This window comes from Kwoniella dejecticola, chromosome 3 (genome assembly GCF_000512565.2).
Source record: "Kwoniella dejecticola CBS 10117 chromosome 3, complete sequence".
Lineage (NCBI taxonomy): Eukaryota > Fungi > Basidiomycota > Tremellomycetes > Tremellales > Cryptococcaceae > Kwoniella > Kwoniella dejecticola.
In genome coordinates this window covers 214,302-240,137 of record NC_089303.1, presented here as the reverse complement: position 1 = coordinate 240,137, position 25,836 = coordinate 214,302, and the positions used below count along the sequence as shown (strand labels likewise).

Genomic DNA, 25,836 nt, shown 5'->3' with positions numbered 1-25,836 from the left:
CTTCTTTTGCCAAGCGCAGAGCGACAGCTTTATGGTGATCTCGTGTGTCATAGAAGGCATGCATGGGATGTACGACAAAACAACAGGCATGTAACAGCGAACAAAGATGATTAACCCAAAAATGAATTTTGATTGACACTAAATGAGATTGTCCAATGCGCCAGTCCCCGAACCAATCAACCAGATTTCGCAACGTTTCCAATCCATTTCCTGAGAGAAGCCCAGACCTGATCTACATCCACTTCACGATTGATATGCAGTACCTCGTAATTATGTCCACACTCTTTAGCCATATGTTCGAAATGATAATTGCCCGCTACATTCTCCACTTGAAGTTCGATCAAAGTCCCATCTCCAGGCGGTAGAAAGAGGGACAGCCCCAAAGCACCTCCGTGAGAAGATACCAGGATCGTACTATGTCCAACGTAGTGGATCTGATTCTCCAGCGCGTGCACCGTCGGATCTAGACTCATAAACCTGATAGGAAGGGGATCGTTTTCCCTCAACGTCTCGGGTGAAGTGAAGGACCAATTCTCTGGGATCTCAGTTGCGTCTTCATAGATACATCCTGTTTGACCGAAATCTGCCGAATTGGTGGGATCTCGACACAAATCCGATAATTCGCTCTTGAATTTCTGTATCAGTTCAGGCTCATTGAGGATATGCCTAACATCTCTCCAATTCGACCAGTCGTTGTGTTTTTGAGCGTAATCATCTAGCTTTGCTCGAGAGAGCCACAAGACGTTGATAGGTCGCCGAGGTCTTTCGTTGGCATGGTACGATTCTAGTAGATTGGCAGGCAGGGATAAAGAGGGAGGCAGTAGGCCGAATAGGTGTCGATAGTAGTGGGCTGCTGCCCAGGTTATGGTTGAAGCGCATGAGTAGGATGTTCCGACGCCCATAGCTGATAGAAGGGAGGCACCTGCTCCAACACTGTGTATAGCGTTCGTCACTAAAGACAATATTACTGGCGATCAGTCATTGTAATCATGAATATAGGCGAACGATAAGATAAGAATGACACGCTACGCACAGCATGTCCCTTCGGCCCATGGATCTAAGCTCAATCTTCTCGGCGCCCAAGCTCCCATGCGGTCCCAGAGCGGAGTGAAGTGATTCTGATCCATCCCGAACCCTTCCACGAAGACAAGTTGTACTCGCGATTCAATCAGGGCCGGTGCCGTCTGTACAGCTATGAAAACAGACACCAGGGTAGTGATGAGGTCTTCAGCCACATGGAATCTGGTAATTGATTGGAAACAAGGTTGAATATTACGATTTGTCAGCTCAGCTTGATATTTCCCAACATTTCTGCTGTCCTGTACTTACGGATTCCATTGATCTTGTCTCCCGATGATCAACAAGGTCCTTTCGATCCGTTCCTTACACTGATCATTCTCCTGAGCAACACCAACGGTATCGGTGCCTAGAAACCTTTCTCTACCCATCTCATTATTCAACTTGATACCTTCCTCCGTGATCTCGCATCCAGCCGCGCCAAACGTACGCTCAGATTGGGCATTGGGTATCGTCCTGAGGTTCTTCGAGACACACGGAGCAGCAGGGTACGGCCACCATTTACTGAATTCGGCTCTGTGGACCGGCGAGCAGAATATCGAGGTTCCCATATCCTTCCCCTCTGCCGTATTTTCGGCGCTGACGTGTGATGTGTGGGAGCCATTCCGTATCGGATCAGGTACGAAAGTTGTGAGCGAGTCTCCAGGAGGAACGCAGTATCCCAATTGCGATGAATGGTAGGCATCGACCAGTTCTCGACCTAATTGTCCGTTGCATGTATCTAGTCCTCTAGCTTTCACCTCTTTCTCGGCTAATTCCCAGATGGCGACCATCGTTCTTAGGGGAAAGGAATCTCGGAAGTATGTGCCGGGCTGTCCTGCTGAGGGATCTATACGATCCAAGACGTCCTGCGCTGATGCTGCAGCCGAAGCATAACCAGTATGTCCATCATACCCAGACCCAACACCATAACGATTCCTGCTGCTGGTAGTGTACCTCGTATAGGCCGAATTGGGGAAAGCACCGATCAAGACATAGTGGAAAAGCACCAAACACCCGCATACCCCTGCAGCATACTTGAGTATGAGGACTGGTGTTATCTGCGTTTTGTGATGGCGAATTCGGTAAGGGGGACCGGGTAAAGGAGGATAGGTCGGAGAAGTGGAAGAGGTCGGCAATGGCTCGTACGTTCCCGAGGTCATCTTGCTTCCTGTCACCCGGCAGAGTCCAAGGAAGCAGATGTTATATCATGATTGTGGAGATGAGCTGGGTCAAGCGGCTTGGTGATATGATTGCAAAAGGCAAGGAGAATATGCCCACAATATGTAAAAGCCAAACATTGCGAGGAATGTGAATTCAGATGTTATTACTTACTACGACATTCAGGAACGAATCCCTTTACTAATCTGCGGCTGTCGCAAACTTTGCTTTTTCACAGCCTCACCGTGCCGAAAGGCGATAATCCGCAAGCCGATGCAAGTCAGCTTCAGTCACAGAAAACAGCCAAAATAGTGCAAGCAGAGTAGACATGCATCATAGACATGATGTATCATTTCATTGCATCAACTTCACCGTGCGGGTAAGGAGTATGTTATCTGATTATGCCTTCTTACTTTCTTTCCTTCTGTGCCTCTTCTCCCTCAACTTGGCACCTCGATTGTCCGAGCCGAAAGTATTGGTGAAAGAAGTATCTACAAAGTGTATACCACCGACCGTTACTCCTTCCACCTGATCCTTCTTGACTTTCAACTCGTTAGCCTTGCTGGCATCCTTCTCCTTCTTGAGTGCAGCTTGCTCAGTCACAGGAGTTGGGAATAAGGTAGCAGTCATGACTTCTCTCTTGAGGACCTCATGAACAACACCGTGATGAGCGGGATCCTGCTTCAGCTCTTCTTCTTTCTGTGCAAGCACACGAGTGTCCTCCAAGTTCTGTTCTTCATCCCTGAACTCCCAAGCGGTTCGTTCAACCCCCTCGGAAGCGTTCTCTCGAGTCTTAGCGCCGAATGCTCCTTCTTGACCTACACCAGAATCCCATCGCTGTTCTTCCAATCGTTCAGCACTAGTGCTCGGGTGCGAGTCGTGGGCTTGGTCGATATGTCGAGCTCGGGCAGCATCGTGCTCTTTGGTAGAGGGGTTGATGGGAATCTGGACGCCCAGCAAAGGTTCCATACCCTTCTGGAAAGCCGTTTGCAACGGGATAGACTGTAGTGAAATCAAGTCAGCGACCATCTTAGCTTGGATTTCGACGGTGTGATGGAGAAGCGAAAAGAGGTGTCAGAAAGCCATGCATGGTTTTTTAACCATAAGTTTACTGTGAAGTCTTAAAGACTAATCAAAATAGTCATCATTGAAGGGAAGAGGGATGAGAGGGGAAACAGGGGTGACGGAAGGCATGGAGGAACATGAAGAGGCAGCAACTCACCTATACCGATTCGGACGATGCCAAAGGGGACAAAGCAGAAAAATCAGCTCATGAACCTCCGTGACATCGTTGATCATGATTTCGAGATCGCAAAGGAAGCTTCAGAAAGTGAAGAAATATAATAATAACCATGATTTTAGTCTTCAGAACGAAGGTTATGTCATATTTTGTTTCATCCGAGATGGGAGGAGAGGGCAAGGTAAGGCGAAAGATGATTGACAGACAAAATGGATAGAGATGAAATCCGTGGTGGAAAACTCACTCTTCGATTGAATTCGTCTTCGACTTCCTTCAGCTTTCGGATAGCTTCGACCCGAGCTTTACTGATGTTGAACTTTTCAGCTAGCTCAGCGACTTTGCGTCCTCGTCGGAGTTCCGTATATACTTGATTTTGCATATAATCGGAGAGAGGTGGTGGTGGGCGAAAAGTTGGATTACTGGCATATGGCTGCAGGTAGAGATCTGATCAGCTTGGTATCGCAGGTGGGCTCCGAAAAGCTGACTCACTACTTTGTCTCCCAACCATTTGGCTTTCTGACCCCTTGGGACATCGCGATATTGCGAGCCTTCGGATTTGATCCAATCGGCGAAGAAAATATTACTGGAGACCTTCCTAGGGGGTGGTCTGGGTTCTCCAGCAGCCGAGGAGGCATGCCTTCGAGAGACAGATCGTCGACATGTCTTGGTAGCTGCTTGGAAAGGGAGCCGAGAAGGACCAGCTACCGAAGTGGTGAATGGCATGATGAAAGATGTAGATTGTGGTTATGGAGGAGATGAATGGATTGAATGAGGAATTTCGAAAATGCTGATTGAGGTGGTTGATTTTGGTTTGTTATACGTTGCGTTGACGGGATTAGCCGGAGTTTCCTCTTGGTGTGTTTCAGGTGATCACAAGTGTGGCGGCCAGTGGATACGGAAGGAGTTTTCATGCATCTCCGTCGACCTGGGATCGTATCGTAAAGTCAAAAGGTCAAAAGTCCAAGTGACAATAGTTTGTCTCTGGACTGTATTTACACGATACGAAAGTCAAAACAAAACTCGACTAGCATCTCACGAAGAACTCAATAACAGTCGGTCGACCTCTACGTGCGAGGCTGTATCTATCTCTCTGCCAGTCTGTTCGGCGTCAAAGTAAAAGGAGAACGAATCCACCAATCTTTGCCTGCTATTCAACCCCCTTCTCACCAATCTCGTCGTCCGGCCTCACACCATCAATCCATCCCATCATGATGACGCGAACACTCGGACCACTACCTGCAAATCTCTGCGCTCATCTCCAAAACACTTCTCGAGGTTTCCAAGCCAAAACATCCGTACCATTCTCCAACTCCTCCCTCGCTATCTCTTCGATACTGTTACGATCAGGCTTAATATCAAACGTCTCTCTCGGCTCGCCCGCCGGTCCAGATCCAACATCATTCAATAGTCTACCGATACCAGCGAGGAAATTATGGATAGGTCTGAAACATCGTAATGGGCAACCAGTATTGCGTAGGATGGGATTAGTATCGAAACCCTCTTTCAGGGTCGTGGTGGATCGAGATGAATTAGGTCGATTATTAGTAGGCAAGAGAGCTCGAAATGTAGCGGGAGTAGGAATGGGCGAGATTCTGATAGTGCGTACGCAAGAAGATGTGAAAAGTGGCAGGATAGGGACGAACAGGTATTTGGAAGGTTGGGAAGCTTGGCGAGCTGGATTAGGAGGTGAAGTGATTTGCAGAGTAGGATAAATACGAGCGAAGTCTCAGGCGCATCTAGAGCACACCATTTGTACACATATGCAATCAGCAAGTCATGCGACCAGACTCTGACCGAGCAGTATACAGCGAGAATATGATTATGTGCATGATCAGTGATGCTGAACTCTGACTAGATAGCTACACGGTGGAGATCACCCTGAATTCTACAATAAAACACACTGCTGGTCTTCATCATCTTGGAGATATGTATACACAATGCCGGCGCAAAAGCCCTTATCAGCGACGCGTATTTGCCGAATCCACCAGCTGCAGCGCCGCAGCCTGTGATTTGACTGCCTCGAGCCTAGCCAAATGAGCGGTAACAGCTTCCCGAGCTTGATTGGTTCTTTCTTGACTTCCTTCTTGACGATAATACTCTGCCAATGCTTGTCAGCTCCATCCCCTCCTTTGAGGGCTAGATGTTAACAACAGCTCACCTTTGAGACGGTAATTAAACCATAAGCCTAAAACTACTTGGCCTACCCCGTCTGGACGATCTCTGCCTCCCATGAGCTTAGCTAAATCTCTGCCAGCGATCAATTGTCGGAACATTCTCTCTCGGCCTCCATAGTGGTGTGTACTAGTCGTGAACGCGAAGATGAGCAGTCGAAGGACATTGTTGTTGGATTTGGAACAGATCTCGTAGGCTGTCGACAATTTCTTCTTGGAGTTGACCACATTCTCATCTGTCAGACTGGCTAACAAGTAACCGGCAGCGTTGAACATCGCGCTCGTACTGCCTTTACACTTCTCAACCAGTATGTTCACTAGATCTCGATTTGTTGGATTCTGAGTTAGGAGTAGTAGTTTGCCTTGATTGCCAATGAGGCCGATCGTAGCGATGACGCCAAACTCGCTGTCGGTATTGATACGTGCAAGACATGCTTGATAGTATGTGGTAGCTAGAGTGCCTGCGCCGACTTGCATGGCATGTTGAGCGAATAAGAGACAGAGATGGGGTGCAAATAGCTGGAACAAGTCGTGTGCTCGGAGGTGATCCACCGTCTGTAGAAGCAGCTGCGAAGTGTAAGCTAAAACTCCAGGTGAAGAGACTCACATCAAAGGCAGCCTCAAAATCGCTTCGGAAAATTAAAGCCATAGCATGTTCGAGCATCATTTCTCCTCTGATTGCCATTACTTGTTTCTGCAAATTTCGAGCTCCAAGGACGTCATGACAATCGGAAACTGGATCTCCATCAGCTGGGATTCTGCTCCCCTTATCGAGACTCACATCCGGCATCCCACATATCCGCAGCTCTAACGAAGTCTTCATGATGACGTAGAGCTTTGGAATGTAATATATTCTTACAAGTGGCGTTAGACCCGGTAAGTTCTCGCCGGCTGACGGCGGTGGTCAGGTAAACAAGTAGATAGAGGATGTTTGGCGGAGTCATTTGTATCTTCAGTGGCTCACTGCCAGCAATTTTGAGCTTCACCATCAGCATTCAGCCTGCGGTGGAGCAAACTCACCGTCATCACACCACCATTGGCACGAATCGTGTTCATAATTCCTGATTCGGATATACCATCCATCGTCGTGTATATCGTCTGAAGAGTAGTCTTTGCCAGAGTGTCGTTACCCGTACGACCTTCCCATAGGGCACGGAGCGTCAGATAATGTACCAGGACCGAAGTGTGCCACAATTTTTCCACTGGAGATCCCTCGAAATGAGCTATATTCGACAGATCTTCCGCTATGCCCAATACAGCCGATAAAGACGATAAAGCTTGGGCTGCGTACTCCCACTTCCGGGAGACAAAGACGAACCGCGCTTTCGTGAGCGCAGCAAGCTGAATGACTTGGACATGGTTCTTCGAATGGGCCTCAGCCATCAGGTCATCCGCCACGATCAGGAAGTCTGCCGACCCGGTCGATTCAACGAATTCGAGGTAAAGGAGGTATAGAGCATACCGATGCCTGGTGTTTTCCTTGTTGTTCGATAATGATTGCTGGATCATCCTCTTTCCAAGATTGAATTTGCTTTGTACGAAAGCGAGTCGAGCATTGAGGAGTTCCAGCTGGAGTCTCATGGAGGTGAAAGACGTTTGTTTGCCGGAAACGAAATAGGATTGGCCGATTACTTCTTGAAGATCCTCAATTAGTCTTCCGGTGTCCACTGTCTGCCTCTTATCGCTGTCCTTCCCCTTGCCGGCGACAGGCTCATGACAGGACCTGTAAACTTTGAGCCCTATGATGCCAAACTCCAGTCCGAAAGCGACCTTTTCCCTTTCGGACAATCCTGGCTGCGACAAGCCAGCCCGAAGGAAATCGAGAGCGAGTAATTGCAAATCGAGCGCCTTGGCAGCAGCATGAGGGTCGTGCACGAACGGATTAGCTAGCTTGCGAGTATGATAGAGCGGTACGACTTGGGCGACTTCGACCTGAGCTGACGAGATTGACGAGTGCACAAAAGCTTGTTGATAGTGAGTGTGAGACGCCCTATGAGCTGAGATTGCGAAATGATAGAGCAGAGCTGATTTGGGGATCGAAGAAAGGGGATCAGGAAGTGGAACGTATCGAGGTGTAGGTCGAGAAGTGGTGGCTTGGTACACATCTGGGGATAGTCTTCGCCGTTTGAGATCGCCATCAGTATCTATTTGCGGGATGAGAGATCGTGAGGTTATTGAAGTGGAATGAGCTTGTGAACTTGAGTCTGCGGTGAGAGAAGGGTGATAAGCGTGATTCGGGAGACTTTCCATCTTGACATGGTCTTCAGGTATAGCAACGGATCTGAATCCGATATCTTGAATTATGTTGAGGTAAGATTGGCGACGAGGAAAGTGTCGGAATGGAACACTTTGAAAGTTTAGATTAGATTAATATTATCAACAACAACAAGTCGCGTCCCAAATGCAGATTTGTAATGGTTACTAGAAACGATAAAACCGATTTTATAATGTGGATTAGGAATTGTCCCTTATACCATTTTAGCGCGGAAACATCTTATGGCATGCATGCATGTTTACCATGTTGGATTGTTTTTCAAAGTTGAACAATGATAAATCAGATCAGACACACGCACACTTTCATCACTTTATCAATCGTAAAACCTCATAACCCCTCGACTTGCATACTTCGGAGTAACAGCGCTACGGCTACGAGACCTTCAGCAACCTTTTTTATACCATAAAGACAGGCCATACATCATGTTCGACCATGGCTTCGACCCCGGATACGTTTTCCGTCATCCCGTCTTCTTGGTGACATTCATCATTGCTATCCCCTCTTGGATCATCGCTTTTGCAAGTCAAGCCGCTGCCGAGGCCAAGTACTGTAAGACGATGACGGATCTTGCTCTCAGAAGGCTTATAACTAATCTTCCCCTTCAGCCTCCGGTGACGGCAGAACGCCTGTCGTCAATACGCTTTGGTTCGGTATATGGATACAACTGTGAGCTCGATTCCGCTTGTGGATCCGCAGCAGGGTAGAGTGCTGATTGCGAGATGTGTTCCAGGGCCGTAATAATACATCTATTGTAGGTTCTCACTCCCGAAGGATCGAAGCTGATGATTAGCCTCGCTCTGGCTTCGGATTCTCTTGCTTTGCACCGATTTCAAATCGCTATATTCTTGGCTATCGCCACTGTCTTTGCTGTTCACGGAGTGGAGTTCATCTTCCAATCTCAGGGAGCCTTGATCGCTGTCGGCGTAGGATGGCTACTTCTGACCATGGTCGACGTGAGTTGTCGTTTCGCTTTCATGATGTATTGGCTGATTTGCGCTTCCCTGGCTTCGCAGCTTGTCTGGATCATTTACCTCACTTCCGAAGAAGAATCGTTCTTCTACAACTTATTGAACTCGGGCGGTACCGGAGGTCTCTCAGGGCCGGACAGGAGGATGCGTTCGGCTCCTGTAGCCCATCGAGACTCGGTCTCGGGCTTCGGCAATGGCGGAGGAGAAATGGGTATAGGAGGTGGACTGGGAGGCGGTGCAGGAATGAACAACATGTCCAGAGGGATCTCGTCTCACAGCATCAACGCTGGAGGATACTCAGGCGGAGGGGGAATGTCAGGAGGAGGATATGCACCGGCTGCAACGGAAGGTACACCCCAAAAAGCCTCTGCTGTGAGGAACGATTATCCGGCTCACAGCCCAGGTGGCGAGGAGCCAGAGTACAAACATCGTGCCAAGTAAGTTCCCCTCTCTTGTACCGTTGAGACGTCTGTACATTCTCGTCGAGCTCTTCGCTGACACAGTGATTCGCAACAGGGCGATGTACGCATACACTGCTTCGGCGGACGACCCCAATGAGGTGTCTTTCGCAAAGGGTGATATCCTTGAAGTGCTGGATAACACAGGGAAATGGTTCCAAGTCAGGACTCCAACAGGTGCTACTGGTGTAAGTGCAGATCACACACTCGATTCACGCATAACACAGCTCATTTTGGTCCATTAATCAGATCGCTCCGTCCAACTACCTCACCTTACTCTAAATTCTCAGGAACTCCTGAGCTACGTTAAATCAACGAAACGAAGAAATGAACCGAACGCAGCATTGCACATGAGATAACCATATATATTCCGTTTCAAGCTATACCCCTGCTGAACGCCTGCTGCTTTCAATGAATATATACCAAGTAACATGCATCATCATATAATGTGGTCGATGCATCTGCGCAGTGCTAGCATCATCGCGTCGTGCCGAAGCAGTGTTTTCGTTACTAAGATTCAAGCATCATTTCTCTTATACTACAAATCTAAATGTGAAGTGGGACTATTGGATCTATTTCTTCCCCTTTTTCTTCTTCTTTTTCTTCGAGGCTCCTCCGGAAGTAGTTGGTACTGCGCTGACTGGTCTATCACCATCACCAATGGGCGAAGAAACGCGCGAGGGATCGGCCGAGGTTGGCGTTGATTGAGGTTGAGATGCTAACTCAGGTGCAGGTTCGATCTGAGACGCCTCTGCAGAAGGTACGGCTTGCGTCTCGGCTGCAGTCTGGGATGGTCCAACTTCTCGACCGGCATCACCATCTGTCTGAGCCTCATCTGCCCTTTCATCCTGGTCTTTCGCTTTGGCCTGAGACCGTCCCGGTTCGTCGCTGAAGGTCAGGCTTGTGTCTTGATTGATTGCATCTTCAGGCACTCCGTTCTTCGACGGTGTATCGCCCAAGGCGTTATCCTTCTCCTCATCGTCGCCAGCGACTATGTTCGCTTCGTGAACAGTGTGGAGATCCAGAGATGAATTCTCGACCGAATGCCCTTCTCGATCGGCGTCCGCGTCGGGAGTGGTAGATGGTCCCTTAGTCAAGCTTTGATCAGCCAAAGCCAGGGGACGTTCTGGCTCTGATCCATTCTGGTAGCTGGCTTCTTCACCTGGAGCTGAGGTCTTCGGGCTTTCATCGATCTCCGTTGTTGTTGCATTTACGTCGCCGGACAGCTTAGCCGCTTCTGCATCTGTGACCCCGCTTTGCAGGTCGATAGCCTCATCGAGGGACGGCTTCTGCCCAGAACGAGGATCTTCTTGATTCTCCATAGGTTGATGTGCGACGTGATTGACATCTACGGCGACAGCAGCTTCTTCGCCTGTCAAGCCAGCGTGCATAGCTTCCAATTGAACTTCCATATTCTCTATGACATCCGCGTTGCTCTGCTGCAGGTTCTCAGGTGCGGGCACGGGGGCGGAGTGCATACCATTACTGACTTGATCAATGGCGGACGGCTGTAAAGGATCGAAAACATTTTCGATACTATCAATTTGTTTCGTCGGGAGGGAAGAGGTGGATTTGGGAGTTGGGGTCGCGAGATTCGGTATGGCCGGTGTTTTAGGAGACACTTGTGAAGGGGAGTCTACGGTGATTGAAGATGACGCCAGCGGAAGATCCTTGCGAGGTGGGGTCTTCGGTAGACCACCATCGATTTCGGACAGTGAATGGAGGGATTGTGAGAGATCGCCATTTCCGTTGATCCTGACCTTTTCTTCGGGTTCTGAACCTTCACCATTGATCTTGACCCAAGATTCTAACTCCTCCAGCTTCTCACCGAGATCTTTTGGCATGTCCGGCTTCGGAACATCGGCGAATACACCTTCATTCAGCTTGTCCATCAGAAACGGGACTACCATCCTGCACCACACATCTGCGCTCGCAACGCATACTCGCTTGGCCTCTCTTCTCTTCGCTGCACGAGCATCAGCCGTCATGAGAACTTCCGAGTTTCGCCGCAGCAAATCCGCGCGAGGGGTAGATGGTGTACGTCCATGACCAGGTCTACTTTTGACAGGAGACATCGGAGGATCGTCAGACAATGTGGTGGCCTGTTTGACGTATTGAAGCAAGACACTTGTCGAGGCGAGCAAGGAGGATGAATGTAAAGCAACGAGCTGTGAATGCAATTCCAGAGGAGCGAGTAGACGAAGGTTGTTGAAGGCTGAAATGTATGCGTTGATGAGAGTCGCTATGGGCGGGAAATGCGATATTGAATCGATTGAAGGCAAGGCAGGTGGTGATGTCAGGGCTGAAACGATGGACGGTATGTGTTCAGCAATAACCAGGATTTGCGATGGCGGTAAGACAGCTTTAGCAGAATTGCGAAGAATGGAGGAGAAGTCGTTGGAAGCCGTTGATAGCGATTGGGAAAAAGTTGATAGTACGGATGAAGCAAAGGGTGCAGATATAAGAGGTGCAAAGTCCAGGCCCACTCTAGAGAACGACATGGCACAATAGCCCAACTGGACGAGAACGGAGGACATTGACCCGGAGTCGGATGATATTCTGGGTATGAAAGACGTCACAAGATCGACGAGGTCTGTGATTGCTTGATTAGCAAACGAGGTGATGTGTATAGCCGCGACTTCGGACGGCGACGTCTCCAAAAAAATCGCAGTGAATTGGGCTATTATGTCGTATACGTGTTCCCGGAAGAGATCGATGTACTTTCTAAGGTATCGTACTGGGTCGGCCTTATCCCTGTCTATGAGGGTGAGCTGAGCGCGGTAATTGTGATATCGACTTGAGATGAATATCAAACCCAGTTCAGTCTCATCTATGGCGTCCATTCGTCGTAAGAAAGATACCGTTTTCACCAGAGCGGGCAATTTGACTGGTTCTCTAAGCAATGCAAGAAGCTGGGCCAGCATCAATTGCAGTATGCCTTCCACTTCCTTGTTCACATCTTGTACTAAAGCGACCGCCGGATACTTTGTCGCTAATGAACGGCAATGATTGAGTAATTCCATTGCCTCCTGGTAATATCCGTTTCTGACGCATGTTTCCATGAGCTGAGGAAGTTCTAAGAGATCTAACAGCTTGTCTTGGTGCTCTTGTACCAGCGCGGCTTTGACTCGAACGTTTTGTATACTTCCAGTGTTGGTCGAAAACGTCTTACACTGATCCTCCAGCGATGGTATAGCTCCGATCAGTTTCCCTAAACTCCCTGAGAAATCGTCGAATGCCGAGCTGACAGCAGACGAGCATTTGTGCACTGATATGAAAGTGGGGTATTCTCGAAAGCACAGATTGGTTAGGTCCGATTCGACCGTCGATGTTTCGGCTGATATGAGTTGGGGCTGCCGCAGAAGTTCGTGTAGAGAAAGGGAGAGGAGTTGGTCGACATACTGGCTGGCGGAATGGTCGGAGAGATCTATCGTGTTCGAAGAGGATTGAAGCAAGTCCAACAGGGAAAGAGATGTCGCTGTAATACCTCTTTTAGCGATTGTCAATACAGCGATAGGGCTCGACCGCATGCTCACCATCGTCTGCGAGGCCCTCATTGTCTTCATCTATCGTAGACTTGTATGGACCGGGAAGGGAAGCTAACGAATCCTTCGACGAATCCACCTGTGTCTCCATCATGCGGAGATGTTCAGCCAGGCAATTGTGTGTCGGACGAGCGGTCGATATGGGATGGTCCTGTTACCTATCTATATGTTCTTGTCATCGCTTCTCCTGTTGGTCATCATAGAATATTCTGATGTTGATGATTGTCATGTATTCATGTACGACAACAACGAACAACGCGCTCAGACTTCGGCTGCTTTACGTAATCTTGCACCGAGCCCAACGGTGTATGCCGCCTTCTTTGTCATCTGGTTCATTTCGAAGAAAGTTGAATCATTCTTCTACCTCAAGATTACAGTGCTGAGGTCCATCTGCATGGGTCTACAGCCACCTCAGTCAAGTCACCACCTGTAGAAGTTAGCTGGCCGCCTGACACTAGGAATCGATCTGCACGACTGATTGTGCGATATCGACAGGTCTCGGCGTCAATCTGAGCTTTTTCTAGGGAACATGAGACGAATCTCGCCTTCGACCCTTCGTCAACGAGTTTTGCCTCCGATCTCCCGTCAATTTCTGGGCGTTCCTCAGAACACTGCTCGATCACTGAAAACGAGCGCTTTGCTGCACCTTCCCAGGTCGACATGCTCGCGGCGGACTTTTATAGCCTCCTCAGCCAACGCTGCACCGGAAGAAAACCCAAATCCGCTTCCAAACGACGAGTCACCGAAGAGCCACGATGGTACAGAGGAGGAGGAGCCTCGCATACCGCCGACTGACGAAGATCAGCTCCATGCATCAACCACTTCCCTCATAAACCCGTCGAAGCCTTCTTCACCGCTACCTACCGAACTTCAACCTGTTCTCACCCACCTGTCTACCTCCTTTCTCGCTGGCAATCAACACCTTGCTGAGGAGCTGACTGCCTCATCCCCATTCACACATGTTGTCTCCTTTCCCGACTCATCGGGGAGGCCGCGGACCACCCCAGCGGAGCCCACTGAGGAGCCGGGATCGCCATCCCCGGAAGCTGTAATAGCTCTCGCCTCACCTTTCGAAGGAGGAGAAACTTATGTGAATGATGCAGTCAAGAGAATGGCCAATGAGTTGAGCGCCGACGTAGTCAGACTGGATTTGGCATTGGGATTAGGCCTTGATGGTCCATCATCTCCCTTGGCAGATCAGGGTCAGTGAATCTTTCGCGTGTAGAGACTACGCTGACATGCGCACAGGCATAGAAACTCCATCTTTGCCCCTTTCTCTGAATCCGCTTCTACAACCAGCAGCACAACCCCTCATGACCGCGAAGAAGGATATCATCGAACAAGAAGAGCAAGATGAGCAAGGAGGAATGCCAGGAATGTTTGCCAGCGTACCTATTGCAGTCATGGGCGGTGGTGGTATGATGCCGCCCGGTATGGGAGGCATGGTAGAGATGGAGGAAGATATACCGCAAGGCAGAATCAACCATGAATGGGTCAGCTTTTTCAGCAAAATCATCAACGTCGGCCATTCTCAACCCGGCAAAAAGCGTATTGTTCTTCTAGAATCGGCCATCACAATGGCCAAATCATTCCCAATATGGTGGCCTTCGCTGGTAGAAGCTGTGAGAAGGCGGCGGAAGGGTGTACTTGCGCCATCGAAAGCTGTGAAAGGTGCAAGTGGCAAAACTTCTGACCCCTCCCTAGTCTACCCGACAAGTATCATTCTGCAGTGCACACCTTCCCTTGCTCTGTCTCACACTGCTCCAGCGTTTGCTTCCGCTGTCAGAGACGAGGATGGGTCGTTGAAGGAGATGGAAGAATCTCATGAAGAATTGGAAGACGAAGAAAGCGATCACCCGCAAGACCCAGCTCAGGCTGCTCTGGCTGCCATAGAAGAGAAATTCAAGAGTATGGGTATTAGTGTGCATTCTCACGTGGAGGTTGTGAAACCGAGAAATGATGCCAAGTTGTGGTGGGGCAGCGAAGAAAGCGATGTCAACGGACGCAGGGAAGGCGATCAGGGTAGACTGAGCTTAATGCTTTCCAAGGGGTGAGTTCTATTCAACTCCTATATAAAGCACCTGATCTGACTATTTCGGGCAGATTGAACGCCATCCTGCCATCATTTGGCAAATCGCCTGAAGGCAATCAGAGATCGGTAAATCCACTACGACAGCTCATCATGAACAAGTTTGGTCTGCCCCAATCACAGTCGGGACAGTCTAATAGTGCAGCCGTCTCGCTGGTATGGAAAGCTTATCCGATCATTCCGCAACATCGTAATTTTACAGCGGAAAAGGAAGCTAGGGTACGACTGAGAAGAGTCCTGACGGCAGCCCTTTTGCGGAAGGCCGTTACCCAATTAGGAGGATCGCTAACGGATCCTTCGGAAGTACTCAGCACAAGCGAGATCACGGGTCGACCTTTGACGAGGAAAACGGAATCATCTGGTGTGGGCAAAGGTTGGGGAAATGCCGCTATCTCATGGAATGATGCGTTGCACATTGCTAGTATAGCTCTCGGCACAGCCGTACGCAGCGGGAAATCAGGCCAAGGTTCAGTCACCGTAGAATGGCAGGATGTCATTAGAGCTCGAAAAGCGATGGGAGAAGAGAAGAAGACAGGTACAGAACAGATCAAACGGCACCTCGCGTCCTCCGCGACGAAAGTTGACGCGCAGGTCAAATCGGAGATCGAGAGCGCACCCCAGACTATACTTGATCCAGTCGTCGAGCACCTCAAAAAGTCGAAGAATCTATCCCAACATGAGAAGCGGCTATTACCTTGTATCGTGGATCCTGCCAAGCTCGCGTCCACTTCTTTCAAAGACGTCCACCTACCCGACAAGACCGTTGATGGCATACGATCAATGGTGTCCCTGCCTCTTCTTTTCCCGGAAGCCTTCAGAGGCGGAGTGCTCAAAGATCATGCTACCACTGGAGCCTTGTTATTCGGTCCGCCGGGTACTGGTAAGACTCTACTCGCTCGAGCTGTCGCTGCGGAGAGTGGGGCAAGAATGCTGGCTATTCAACCGAGCGATGTCAATGACATGTATGTTGGTGAAGGGGAGAAGTTGTACGTATGCTCTCCTCGTTCTGCGTGAATTAGGCTGAATCCTCGACGCAGAGTGAAAGCGGCTTTCAGCTTGGCTCGTCGTCTCTCGCCGTGCGTCGTTTTCTTGGACGAAGTGGACGCTCTATTTGGAGCACGTATATCCAGGGGCTCAGCTGGATCCATGTCCCATAATCTACTTCTGACCGAATTCATGCAAGAAATGGATGGGTTGAGTTCAGCAATAGCGAACAAGGATAAAAGAGTTGTAGTCATAGGGGCGACGAATAGACCATTTGATCTGGATGATGCTGTCCTCAGACGTTTACCGAGACGATTACTAGTTGATCTTCCCAGCGTCGAGGGTAGGAAGGGTGGGTTCTTCAGCTCGTGTAAAGGTTAAAGCTAATGTACCTTTCCGAAGCCATATTGGAAATACTACTCGGGGGCGAAAGTGTAGCGGAAGACGTTGACCTCGAAAAGCTTGCTAAGGAGACCGACGGTTTCTCAGGGTCCGACTTGAAGCGTAAGTCGCGCATGTGCAGACAAGCTGCTGTTGCTGAAGGCGTAAGCAGACTTGTGCGTGAGCGCCGCGCTGGCTGCAGTGAAAGATACGGTCAAAGTGCCTTGGCTACAAGCTGCGACTTCGGAATCCGATTCGGCGATTCCGATCCGACCTCAGTCGACCACAACATCTGGAGGTGGTCGTCAAGCTGAATTTTTGGTCTTGTCCCCTTCCGACGGTGGTGGAGGCGGACGTAAGAAGACTCAGATACAACGGCAGAAGACTGCAGCACCCGTAGCCGGTCCATCTAGATTGGGACCTGCTACAATCTTCGCTTCTTCAGATGTTACGCCAGAAAACTCCCAGGAGAAGCTGACAAGCGTAGACGGCGAAGGTGAGGGGGATCAGCAGATCGCACAAGGCCAAGTGGACGAGTTACTTTCCGCCAACAAAGTCGGACATGAACCTCCATCAGACGGCACAACCGAGGAAGACCAGTCAGATGAGACTCTAGGACATCCACCAATGACAGAGCCGCAACCTAGGATATTGGCGTGGAAACACTTCAAGATAGCGCTGGGGGAGATCAGACCATCAAGCTCGGAAGAAGGCAGTCTGCCAGAATTGCGAAAGTGGTCTGAGCAATTTGGGGAAGGAGGAACGAGAAAGGGCAAGAAGAGTGGATTTGGTAAAGGTTTCGGATTCGGCGATGAGAAGCCGAAAGATCGAGAGTCAGGGTATGGCAAGGTCCAACAGGATGACTAGAGTACTGGGGCTCATCTGCGTCAGGAACTTGACATGTATTTAGCACATCTTGCTTGTGGTCGTGATACCAAACAGAATGCAACGAGATGAGAGCATGTACGAGTACAGATCAGTGCCTGTGGTCGGTCACCTGCGTTCCTGGTCATAAGCATACCTCAAACGTCAGGTCTCGGCGGCGGCCGCATCACCTCATCACACGCACGGCCAAATCCGAGCAGATCACCGCGATCGCATCCATCCCAAAAAAGTGGTAGGCTATTTATATCCTCAGAATAGCAAAATGCCATCAGATTGTATTGTACTTCATCGTCGAATCGTGATTCGTGAAGCCTGTAGCTCGAGCGCTCCGGGTGCTGTAAGCATTCCGCCATGTCGTCGAAAGAAGATGCTCGGGAATCGCTGGAGAAGACCCAAACGAATGGTCCCGATACAACTCCAAGCAAATTGAGAGATCTTTCGGATTCAGAAGTGCAGCAGTTCCCCGGGATAATCAGAGATCATTGGTGGTATGTCATAATTACATTCTGCCAAAATGACGAGCTCACATAATATGTGCCAGGCAACTATGGAGACCTCGACATAGTCCACCACCTCCCAAAGCTACTCTCGAAGAAGCTGAAATCATTCCACTGGCATATGTATCGATGTTGAGCAAGCTTACATTCCAGGTGCGTCAAATCGAAGAGGACTTTTTGCTGATAGGCAGTGGGTCACTCCGATCATGGTCAAAGGCTATCAGCGGCCGCTTCAAGCGACAGATCTATGGAAGGTGAGCTCATACCGCGCGAAATCCGCTAATTGACATGCTCAGATGGATCCTAGTCGCGAAGGTAAGCTATAACTCTAGTGGATTCCGCTGACATATAGCCGCACCCTTGTCGACCCGCTTCCTCGAGGCCTTGAGAACCCGACAGGTTGAGGCCCAGAAGTGGAACGATAGATTGGATTCTGCTGTTCCGAGCGCTCGACTTCGGGCGAGATGGAGAGTCAAAGCAATGTCAAGGCGTGGACTGCCGCAAGACTTGGCGTCATTCGGTCCTGTCGATTCCTACGAACATCGTTACCGGACCTTGGAAAGTGAATGGAGACAGCGTAGCGGAAGAAAACGCGGAAGCGTTACATGGGCGCTCAATGATGTGATGGAAGGATTCTGGGCTGGAGGTGAGTTTGACGCTTTTCGTAATCCCTCCCTCAGCTGACATGGTTAATAGGACTGTTCAAGGTCGCCAGTGACACGTCGCAACTCATGATTCCTCTGCTTATCAAAGCTCTAATCAATTTCAGTAAAGAAGGTACGTAGCAGAACCACGAGCAAAGCTGATATTATTCAGTCTACGCCGCGAATAACTCCGATGCCGCTCAACCCAATATCGGGCGGGGTGTCGGGATGGCCATAGGACTGTTCTTACTGACCGTGATGCAGTCGGTCTGTCAGCATCAAGTGAGTATAGCTTTGTGCACCTGTGTGATCGAGATTCTCGCTGACCGAAGCCGCGGCAGTTTTTCTTCCGATCCATGGCTACCGGGGTTTTGGCCAGGGCCACGTTGATCTCCGCGATTTACCAAAAAGCAATGATGCTTAGCGTCGGTGGCCGAGCACAGCATCCTAACGGGAAATTGCTAACGTACCTCTCGAGTGATGTGAGTGATGCGGGGAACGGCTTGCGCTTACGGTCCCTAGATATCGCGGATCGATTACTGTGCTCAATGTAAGTCTGCCGAACACCGAACGCCTCGAGAATATTGCTGATCCAATGTGCAGGGTTTCATGCGGTAAGCTATCTTTGATCATCACGAGTACCTGTACTCATTGTTCGTGGCAGATATGGACGGCTCCCATACAATTGACGATCACACTTGGTGAGTACCGAATGGTGAGAATGGTGCTGAGCTTGCCATCAGTCCTCTTGATCGTCCAGATTGGACCGTCTGCGCTAGTGGGATTTTCGCTCTTCGTGATTTTAGCGCCATTGCAGACATGGTTCATGAAACTCAGCTTCAAGGTCAGGAAGAAGTCCATGGTAAGTGCCAGATGATACCTCATTTGCTTCCAAGCTAACGGCTGTGCAGAAATGGACTGATTCTCGAGCACGTTTGTTGCGAGAGCTTTTGTCATCGATGGAGGTGATCAAAGTGTTTACATACGAAATCCCGTTTCTCAAGCGTAAGTTGCCGTGAAAAGGGTACACGCTCATTATCGCAGGTCTCAAGCATTTTCGTCGCAAGGAGATGGTCGGTATACGGAAGATCTTGGTCATCCGAGCTGCGAATCAGGCTTTGGCTTTCAGTGTTCCTGTACGTGTCACATTGAAGCATATCTCGAATTTGGCTGACTTTTTGTAGGGGCTTGCGTCGGTACTTGCCTTTGTGACCTATGCTGCTACACATGACAGCCTTGATCCGGTGGGTCTCATCTATAGCCCCTGAATCAGCTGACTCCTATGATAGGCTTTGATCTTTACATCGCTGGCCTTCTTCAACCTGTTACGACAACCGTTGATGTTCTTGCCGCGAGCTCTTTCCTCGTTGACAGACGCTCAAAACGCAGTGGAGCGTTTGACGGAGGTGAGTTTATACATGCAAGGACGCAGCTTACATCTCTAGGTGTTCGAAGCAGAAGTGAGGGATAAAAGTCATGTGATCGATCCCGATCTCAAACTCGCTGTGTCCGTCGCGAACGCAACTTTTAGCTGGTCATCTATGGCCAAGACAGAGTCTGCAGTCGGAGAAACCTTCACCATCAAGAATCTCAACCTTAGTATCCCACGCGGTACGATCGTCGGAATCGTTGGCTCGGTGGGATCTGGCAAGAGCAGTCTGCTCCAAGGGGTGAGTACCTATGAGGGAAGCGGGGTTGCTGACGTCATTCAGCTCATTGGCGAGATGTCGATCCTGAGCGGATCTGTGACATTCGGAGGTCGACTGGCATACTGCCAGCAGAACGCCTGGATCCAAAATGCGACAGTCAGAGACAACATCCTTTTCGGACAGGCATGGGATGAATCACGGTATTGGAAAGCAGTACAAGCTTCGAATTTAGTTCCAGATCTAGAAATCTTGGCTGATGGAGATCTGACTGAGGTAAGCAAAAGTCGTCACCAGTGAATAGATACATCGGCTGACAAATGCACAAAGATCGGCGAAAAAGGTGAGTGTCAGATCGCGTCGTTCACGCTAATAACGAGCAGGGATCAACCTCTCAGGCGGTGAGTCAGATCTTTCCGGATAGCTGGTTCACCTACCCCTGCTGATTCGGGTTTCAGGCCAAAAACAACGAGTGAACATCGCCAGAGCTCTGTACTACGACGCAGACATTGTCGTGAGTTCCCACCTGTGGAAACGGAAATGACTGACGATCAGCTCTTCGATGATCCCTTGAGCGCGGTGGATGCTCATGTGGGTAAAGCCTTGTTCGAGAACGCGATCATGCCGCTTGCGGCGCAAGGAAAGACGGTACTCCTGGTCACGCATGCGCTCCACTTCTTGCCCGCTGTGGATCGAATCTAGTCAGTGACGTGTTTAGCGACAGCCTCACCGCATCCTGCTGACTCATTGGCTTTAGTTTTATGTCTAACGGTCAGATATCGGAACAAGGTAGCTTTGCCGAGCTGTCTCAGTCTGGCGGAGCAGCGTCCAAGCTGTTTGCAGAATTCGGCGGTAGAGAGGAGGAGAAGGAAGAGCGACAGGCATCCTCTGGGCCGGAACCTGAAAGTGAAGCAGTCGAGAAGCAGACTCAACTGCTAAGCAATAAAAGTATGGGCAAAGCTGTTGGTACGGGCAAGCTGGAGGTCAGTAGCTGCTGAGTTTAGGTGAAAATCTTCGCTAATCAAGGTAAGCAGGGCCGATTGATGGTCAGCGAGATCCGAAAGACAGGCTCGGTCGGTCGCAAAGGTAGGTTTTCGGCAGGATCGGCTTCGAGCTGATAATCAGTCTACGCTGGGTATCTACACGCCGGCCGATCGCGCTATACATTCCCCCTCACCGTCTTCTTCGCGACCATCATGTAAGTAATCGGAGTGACACCGTAAGGCTGAGCGTGACTGATGCTTGCAACAGGCAAGGGTCCCAAGTCATGGCGACGTGGGTGTACACCTGATGTACTCTTTGTACGATTTGCTGATGGCCATTGCAGTGTCTGGCTCACGTGGTGGCAAGAATCCCATTTCAATCAGACTTGGAGCGTGTACCAAGGAGTCTACGCAGCTTTGGGTATCTCACAAGCCCTTTTCACCTTCGCGATGGGTGCTACATTGGGTGTCATGGCCAATCTCGCTTCCCAGAACCTGCACTCGAGTGCTCTCGAGAATGTATTTTACAGCCCGAAATCCGTCTTCGACACCCAACCCTTGGGGCGAGTCCTGGGCGTCTTCGGGAAAGACATAGACACGATAGACAATCAGTTGCCTGATTCCCTCCGAATGATGGCCATGACCCTCGTGACTGTAAGTCGCCGATCAGCCTGCGTTGGGACGTACTGCTGATACGCCGAAAGCTCATCGGATCCGTTGCGATCATCACTGTCTTCTTGCATTACTTCATTGCAGTGTGAGTCAAGTTATCTGATATGGTCATAGTGGCTGACTCGTATGCTTGTCGCAGCATATTCTTCGTGGGCGTAGGCTATTGGTGAGTTTTACATGCGTCGAAACTGCTGACAATCAGGTATTTCGCACTCTTCTATCGCACATCATCGAGAGAAGTGAAACGCCTTGACTCCATGTTGCGATCTCTGCTGTATTCGCATTTTTCGGAATCGTAAGTGGTTTGCCCGACGATCGAAAGCTTATGGTGGATAGGTTATCCGGCTTGGCAACTATCCGAGCCTATGGCGAGACTGACCGATTCATCAAAGACAACGCGTATTATATGGATTTGGAAAATCGTGCGTATTTGTTGAGTGCAACCAACCAAAGATGGCTCTCCATCCGGCTCGACTTCTTGGGCGCATGCTTGGTTTTCGCTGTGGCAATCATGTCGGCGAAAGGCGGCGGCGGAATCACAGCCGCTCAAATCGCTCTGTGCTTGACCTACCTCACTTCCATAACGCAAGTGCTGGGCATGGTGAGTTCGAGTGGTATTTGTGCCTTTGCTCATACCTTGTCAGGTCACACGGCAATCTGCAGAGGTGGAAAACAACAGTGCGTCACGACTGATGAGGCTGCAAGCCCAGATGGCTTATCAGCAAATGCAGTGAATGCTGTGGAGCGTGTCCTGTGGTATGCAGATGCGAAATCTTTACCGCAAGAACCGGCCCATGTCATACCCTCAACACAGCCTGAGGAATCTTGGCCGCGAGAAGGCGCGATCGAGTTCAAAGATGTTGTCATGTCATATCGCCCAGGGTTGCCTCCTGTTCTGAAAGGACTGTAAGTTCCTTAGTCGAGAGATCCCGCTAAGCATCGGATCAGGTCGATGAGCGTCTGCGCCGGAGAAAAGATCGGGATCATTGGACGCACCGGTGCTGGCAAGACTTCGATCACAATCGCGTTGTTCAGACTCGTGGAGTGAGTTGTATCTCGTTGATACAGCGCTGATGTCCAGGCTGTCTTCGGGTTCTATTCAAATCGACGGGGAAGATATCTCTAAAGTGGGCCTGAACGCTTTGCGATCGCGAATTGCCATCATACCTCAAGATCCAGTTCTATTCAGCGGGACTCTGCGGACCAATCTCGATCCGTTCGACTTGTACGAGGATGCGACGTTGTATGATGCGCTTACACGGTCATGCGTGATCACGAGTCAGGGAGATAACGATCACAAGCGACTGACGCTTGACTCGGTGATTGAGGAAGAAGGCCAAAACTTGAGTAGGTGGATTCTTCGTCTGACTGGGTGATGCTGACCTAGCGCAGGTGTGGGCGAGCGGTCTCTTATCAGTCTGGCTCGTGCGCTTGTGAAGAATGTGAGTTGATGCTCTCCGTTCTCATGACTATTTCATGCTGACATTGCGCAGTCCAAAATCGTGGTCTTGGGTACGTGTGATCTCGCTGGACGATGCGTACATTTGCTAACCTCATCGCAGATGAAGCGACGGCTGCCGTCGGTACGTTACCTGTTTCCTCACTAAGGGAGATTTCACTAACATTCCTGTAGATCTCGAGACCGACTCTCGTATACAGCAAACGATTCACCGAGAATTCAGAGGCAAAACTCTTTTGTGCATCGCTCACAGGCTGCGCACGATCATTTCGTGGGATAAGATTCTGGTCATGAATGCTGGAGAGATAGAGGTAAGTTGGGGGGGAAAGATTGTTGTTGACAGTTCGCAGGAATTTGACACGCCGCTGCGGCTCTTCGATACCGACGGTTTGTTCAGGAGCATGTGTGAGAAGTCAAGCATCACTCGGGAGGACATCGTACAAGCTCGACAAGCCGAGCTTCAGGACGAGGAATGACCTTGATTCCGGTTGCATTACATTTTGTACAAGAATTCGCTATTTATGCATTGTCGGCTTGAACGGGACTTTGGCCAAGGTACCCATTGGCAGCACTGATGACTGCTTTTAGACCAGACGCGGTGATATCCGCGTCGACACCGACTCCCCAGAATCCGCCCTTGGTCTTATCTTTGGCCTCGACGTTGGGTGGGATCAGTTCCACGTATGTAGCAGCTTTGACATCCGATCCGGCTCCGACGGCGTGTTCCGTATATTCTCTGATGGAAAGAGCGATACCAAGGTCTCCTTGAAGGGCATCAAGGAATGAGGAGAGTGGACCATTTCCTTCTCCGGATATTTCCCGCAGCGCGCCATCAACAAGAACTTTTGCTTTGAGCCTCTTGGAAGCGGAAGGCAGATTCGAATCGATATCTCGGTCAGGACTTGCCTCGACGACGGAGTTTGTGAGAGAGGCCACGCGGCTGTGAGCTCGCGATCGGTCGGGACTGAGACTGGGTGTTCCAACAGCAGAAGGGGCTGCGGATCGGATGTCCACCATGTTGAAGGACTTTAGCACCATTCTTCCATCGTAAACAGAACCACCGAGATGATATGTCTGTCGGAAGGCGGTTGTGATATCCTTTGAAGTCATTTCTTTCCCGGTCGATTCGGATCTGTCTTGCACGACCTTGTAGAAAGCGATCTGCATTCGACGCGGGAGATCCAGTGCGAGAGCTGATTTGACGATGTAGGCGATACTGAGGAAGACATCAGTATAGGCCGTGTGACAATTCAAGAGCTACTCACCCCCCTTTACCAGACTGCGAATTGACACGAATGACGGCCTCGTATGTGCATCCGACATCTGCGGGATCGATAGGAAGGTAAGGCACGCTCCATTTGTTGTCGCCCTTCTTCTCTCGTTGGGCCTGCGCCTCGAGACCCTTCTTGATAGCATCTTGGTGACTTCCGGAGAAAGCGGTGAAAACGAGTTCACCGGCGTAAGGATGTCGAGGGTGTACCGGCAGACCAGTGCATTCGGTGACAGTATCGATGACAGAGAACATGTCGGAGAAATCGAGGTTGGGTGGGATACCTTGGGAATAGCAGTTGAGACCAAGGGTGACAAGGTCGACGTTTCCGGTACGTTCCCCGTTTCCTAGGACCGTACCCTCGATTCGATCCGCACCAGCAAGCACACCGAGTTCCGCGGCAGCGACAGCGCAGCCTGACGTTAGCGAAGTCCTTCGTGCCTTGAGCACTCACCTCTGTCGTTATGTGTATGGAGACTGATGATACATTTTTCCCTTTCCGAGATAGAATTGCAGAAAATTTCAACCTGTTCAGTCAGCGAAAATATGGCGTATCAAAGACTCACTTGATCAGCGAAACAGTTGGGGGTAGCGACTTCCACTGTAGCGGGTAGATTCTGATATCGGAAGGATCATTAGCATGAAAGGCGTCGAATCTAAGTACTGCCTTGACTGACAAAGATGATCCTCTCCTCTTTGCGACCATCTGCCCAGACGCTCTTCTCTCCTGCGAGCCATGTCTTCTTTACTGCCTCGCAAACCTCGACGGCATAAGGGGTCTCGGTTTGGGAGAAAGTTTCGGGGGAGTATTCGTATCGGAAACTCGTACCGTGCTGTTATACGTGATCAGACCTAAGGCCAGACTGCATATGCCACGCAATACACTCACAGAAGCAGCATATTGTTCAGCGAGTTCTCGCACGAGACGAGTGTGGTCCGAAGCGAGTCTGACAATAGCGTTGTTAGCGTTAAGATCTCACTTCGCTGCCGGTAGCTCACCTGATGGTTTCGTCTCTGTCATTATTGAAAACCACTTCTCTGAAGAGACAAGATGTAGCGTTGTACATGTGTATGATGACGTGCTTTAGTCCTGCCACCGCCTCGAATGTTCGTTTAATGAGATCAGCTCTAGCTGGGGTGAGGACCTACATCCAGTGGTGTTCAGCTTGCTACGGACGATACTCGTATCGAGAGGACTCACCTGGATCCAGACATCATCGGGCACTTCTCCTTTACTTTGTAGATCCCGGCAAAATTGGAAGTCGGAGTCGGAAGCAGCTGGGTAAGACACTTCAATCTCCTTGAATCCAAGTTGCACTAGATGTCTAAAGAATCGTGTTTTTTGTTGATTGCTCATAGCTACTTTATCAGCAAAATACGTTTTTGGATGTACACTCACGATTTGCAAGACTTTGGTTTCCATCTCGTAGATCCGTACTGAGCCAGATGGGT

At 49.9% G+C, this 25,836-nt stretch overlaps 10 protein-coding genes across 10 annotated transcripts; 5 read left to right on the top strand and 5 right to left on the bottom strand.

Annotated features, from left to right (window-relative positions):
• Positions 1 to 176: 176 nt before the first annotated feature.
• On the bottom strand, positions 177 to 2,219 carry I303_102484 (uncharacterized protein; the record flags this gene model as incomplete). Its single annotated transcript, XM_018405839.1, has 3 exons — positions 177 to 952; positions 1,034 to 1,242; positions 1,330 to 2,219. 3 exons carry the CDS (start codon positions 2,217 to 2,219, stop codon positions 177 to 179), a joined length of 1,875 nt encoding a protein of 624 aa, XP_018264333.1.
• A 397-nt stretch (positions 2,220 to 2,616) lies between these two features.
• On the bottom strand, positions 2,617 to 4,180 carry I303_102483 (mitochondrial 37S ribosomal protein mS45; the record flags this gene model as incomplete). Its single annotated transcript, XM_018405838.1, has 3 exons — positions 2,617 to 3,219; positions 3,702 to 3,887; positions 3,947 to 4,180. The coding sequence occupies 3 exons, from the start codon at positions 4,178 to 4,180 to the stop codon at positions 2,617 to 2,619; spliced, it is 1,023 nt and encodes a 340-aa protein (XP_018264332.1).
• Positions 4,181 to 4,665: 485 nt separating this feature from the next.
• On the top strand, positions 4,666 to 5,169 carry I303_102482 (uncharacterized protein; the record flags this gene model as incomplete). Its single annotated transcript, XM_018405837.2, has 1 exon — positions 4,666 to 5,169. The coding sequence occupies one exon, from the start codon at positions 4,666 to 4,668 to the stop codon at positions 5,167 to 5,169; it is 504 nt and encodes a 167-aa protein (XP_018264331.2).
• A 246-nt stretch (positions 5,170 to 5,415) lies between these two features.
• On the bottom strand, positions 5,416 to 7,878 carry I303_102481 (uncharacterized protein; the record flags this gene model as incomplete). The annotated part of the gene is made up of 5 exons (XM_065968562.1): positions 5,416 to 5,555; positions 5,616 to 6,183; positions 6,236 to 6,363; positions 6,410 to 6,578; positions 6,649 to 7,878. The coding sequence occupies 5 exons, from the start codon at positions 7,876 to 7,878 to the stop codon at positions 5,416 to 5,418; spliced, it is 2,235 nt and encodes a 744-aa protein (XP_065824634.1).
• Positions 7,879 to 8,325: 447 nt separating this feature from the next.
• I303_102480 (high osmolarity signaling protein SHO1) lies at positions 8,326 to 8,658 on the top strand (the record flags this gene model as incomplete). Its single annotated transcript, XM_065968561.1, has 3 exons — positions 8,326 to 8,452; positions 8,509 to 8,569; positions 8,634 to 8,658. The coding sequence occupies 3 exons, from the start codon at positions 8,326 to 8,328 to the stop codon at positions 8,656 to 8,658; spliced, it is 213 nt and encodes a 70-aa protein (XP_065824633.1).
• A 27-nt stretch (positions 8,659 to 8,685) lies between these two features.
• On the top strand, positions 8,686 to 9,611 carry I303_102479 (uncharacterized protein; the record flags this gene model as incomplete). Its single annotated transcript, XM_018405835.2, has 4 exons — positions 8,686 to 8,856; positions 8,917 to 9,308; positions 9,388 to 9,517; positions 9,579 to 9,611. The coding sequence occupies 4 exons, from the start codon at positions 8,686 to 8,688 to the stop codon at positions 9,609 to 9,611; spliced, it is 726 nt and encodes a 241-aa protein (XP_018264329.2).
• Positions 9,612 to 9,901: 290 nt separating this feature from the next.
• On the bottom strand, positions 9,902 to 12,965 carry I303_102478 (uncharacterized protein; the record flags this gene model as incomplete). The annotated part of the gene is made up of 2 exons (XM_018405834.1): positions 9,902 to 12,807; positions 12,866 to 12,965. 2 exons carry the CDS (start codon positions 12,963 to 12,965, stop codon positions 9,902 to 9,904), a joined length of 3,006 nt encoding a protein of 1,001 aa, XP_018264328.1.
• A 438-nt stretch (positions 12,966 to 13,403) lies between these two features.
• Positions 13,404 to 17,195, top strand: I303_102477 (uncharacterized protein; the record flags this gene model as incomplete). The annotated part of the gene is made up of 6 exons (XM_065968560.1): positions 13,404 to 14,076; positions 14,123 to 14,924; positions 14,978 to 15,949; positions 16,001 to 16,299; positions 16,350 to 16,451; positions 16,501 to 17,195. 6 exons carry the CDS (start codon positions 13,404 to 13,406, stop codon positions 17,193 to 17,195), a joined length of 3,543 nt encoding a protein of 1,180 aa, XP_065824632.1.
• A 369-nt stretch (positions 17,196 to 17,564) lies between these two features.
• On the top strand, positions 17,565 to 23,590 carry I303_102476 (uncharacterized protein; the record flags this gene model as incomplete). The annotated part of the gene is made up of 33 exons (XM_065968559.1): positions 17,565 to 17,701; positions 17,755 to 17,964; positions 18,007 to 18,025; positions 18,110 to 18,356; positions 18,407 to 18,487; positions 18,593 to 18,636; positions 18,696 to 18,904; positions 18,958 to 19,055; positions 19,098 to 19,216; positions 19,266 to 19,287; positions 19,399 to 19,490; positions 19,539 to 19,598; positions 19,644 to 19,760; positions 19,905 to 20,024; positions 20,067 to 20,276; positions 20,331 to 20,401; positions 20,459 to 20,701; positions 20,758 to 20,983; positions 21,035 to 21,077; positions 21,126 to 21,198; positions 21,252 to 21,275; positions 21,328 to 21,637; positions 21,688 to 21,740; positions 21,795 to 21,821; positions 21,992 to 22,256; positions 22,300 to 22,333; positions 22,387 to 22,561; positions 22,604 to 22,699; positions 22,845 to 23,002; positions 23,048 to 23,097; positions 23,149 to 23,167; positions 23,218 to 23,238; positions 23,289 to 23,590. 33 exons carry the CDS (start codon positions 17,565 to 17,567, stop codon positions 23,588 to 23,590), a joined length of 3,975 nt encoding a protein of 1,324 aa, XP_065824631.1.
• A 43-nt stretch (positions 23,591 to 23,633) lies between these two features.
• Positions 23,634 to 25,807, bottom strand: I303_102475 (2-isopropylmalate synthase; the record flags this gene model as incomplete). Its single annotated transcript, XM_065968558.1, has 7 exons — positions 23,634 to 24,330; positions 24,380 to 24,825; positions 24,951 to 25,001; positions 25,062 to 25,217; positions 25,274 to 25,331; positions 25,384 to 25,529; positions 25,586 to 25,807. The coding sequence occupies 7 exons, from the start codon at positions 25,805 to 25,807 to the stop codon at positions 23,634 to 23,636; spliced, it is 1,776 nt and encodes a 591-aa protein (XP_065824630.1).
• Between the last annotated feature and the right edge of the window lie 29 nt (positions 25,808 to 25,836).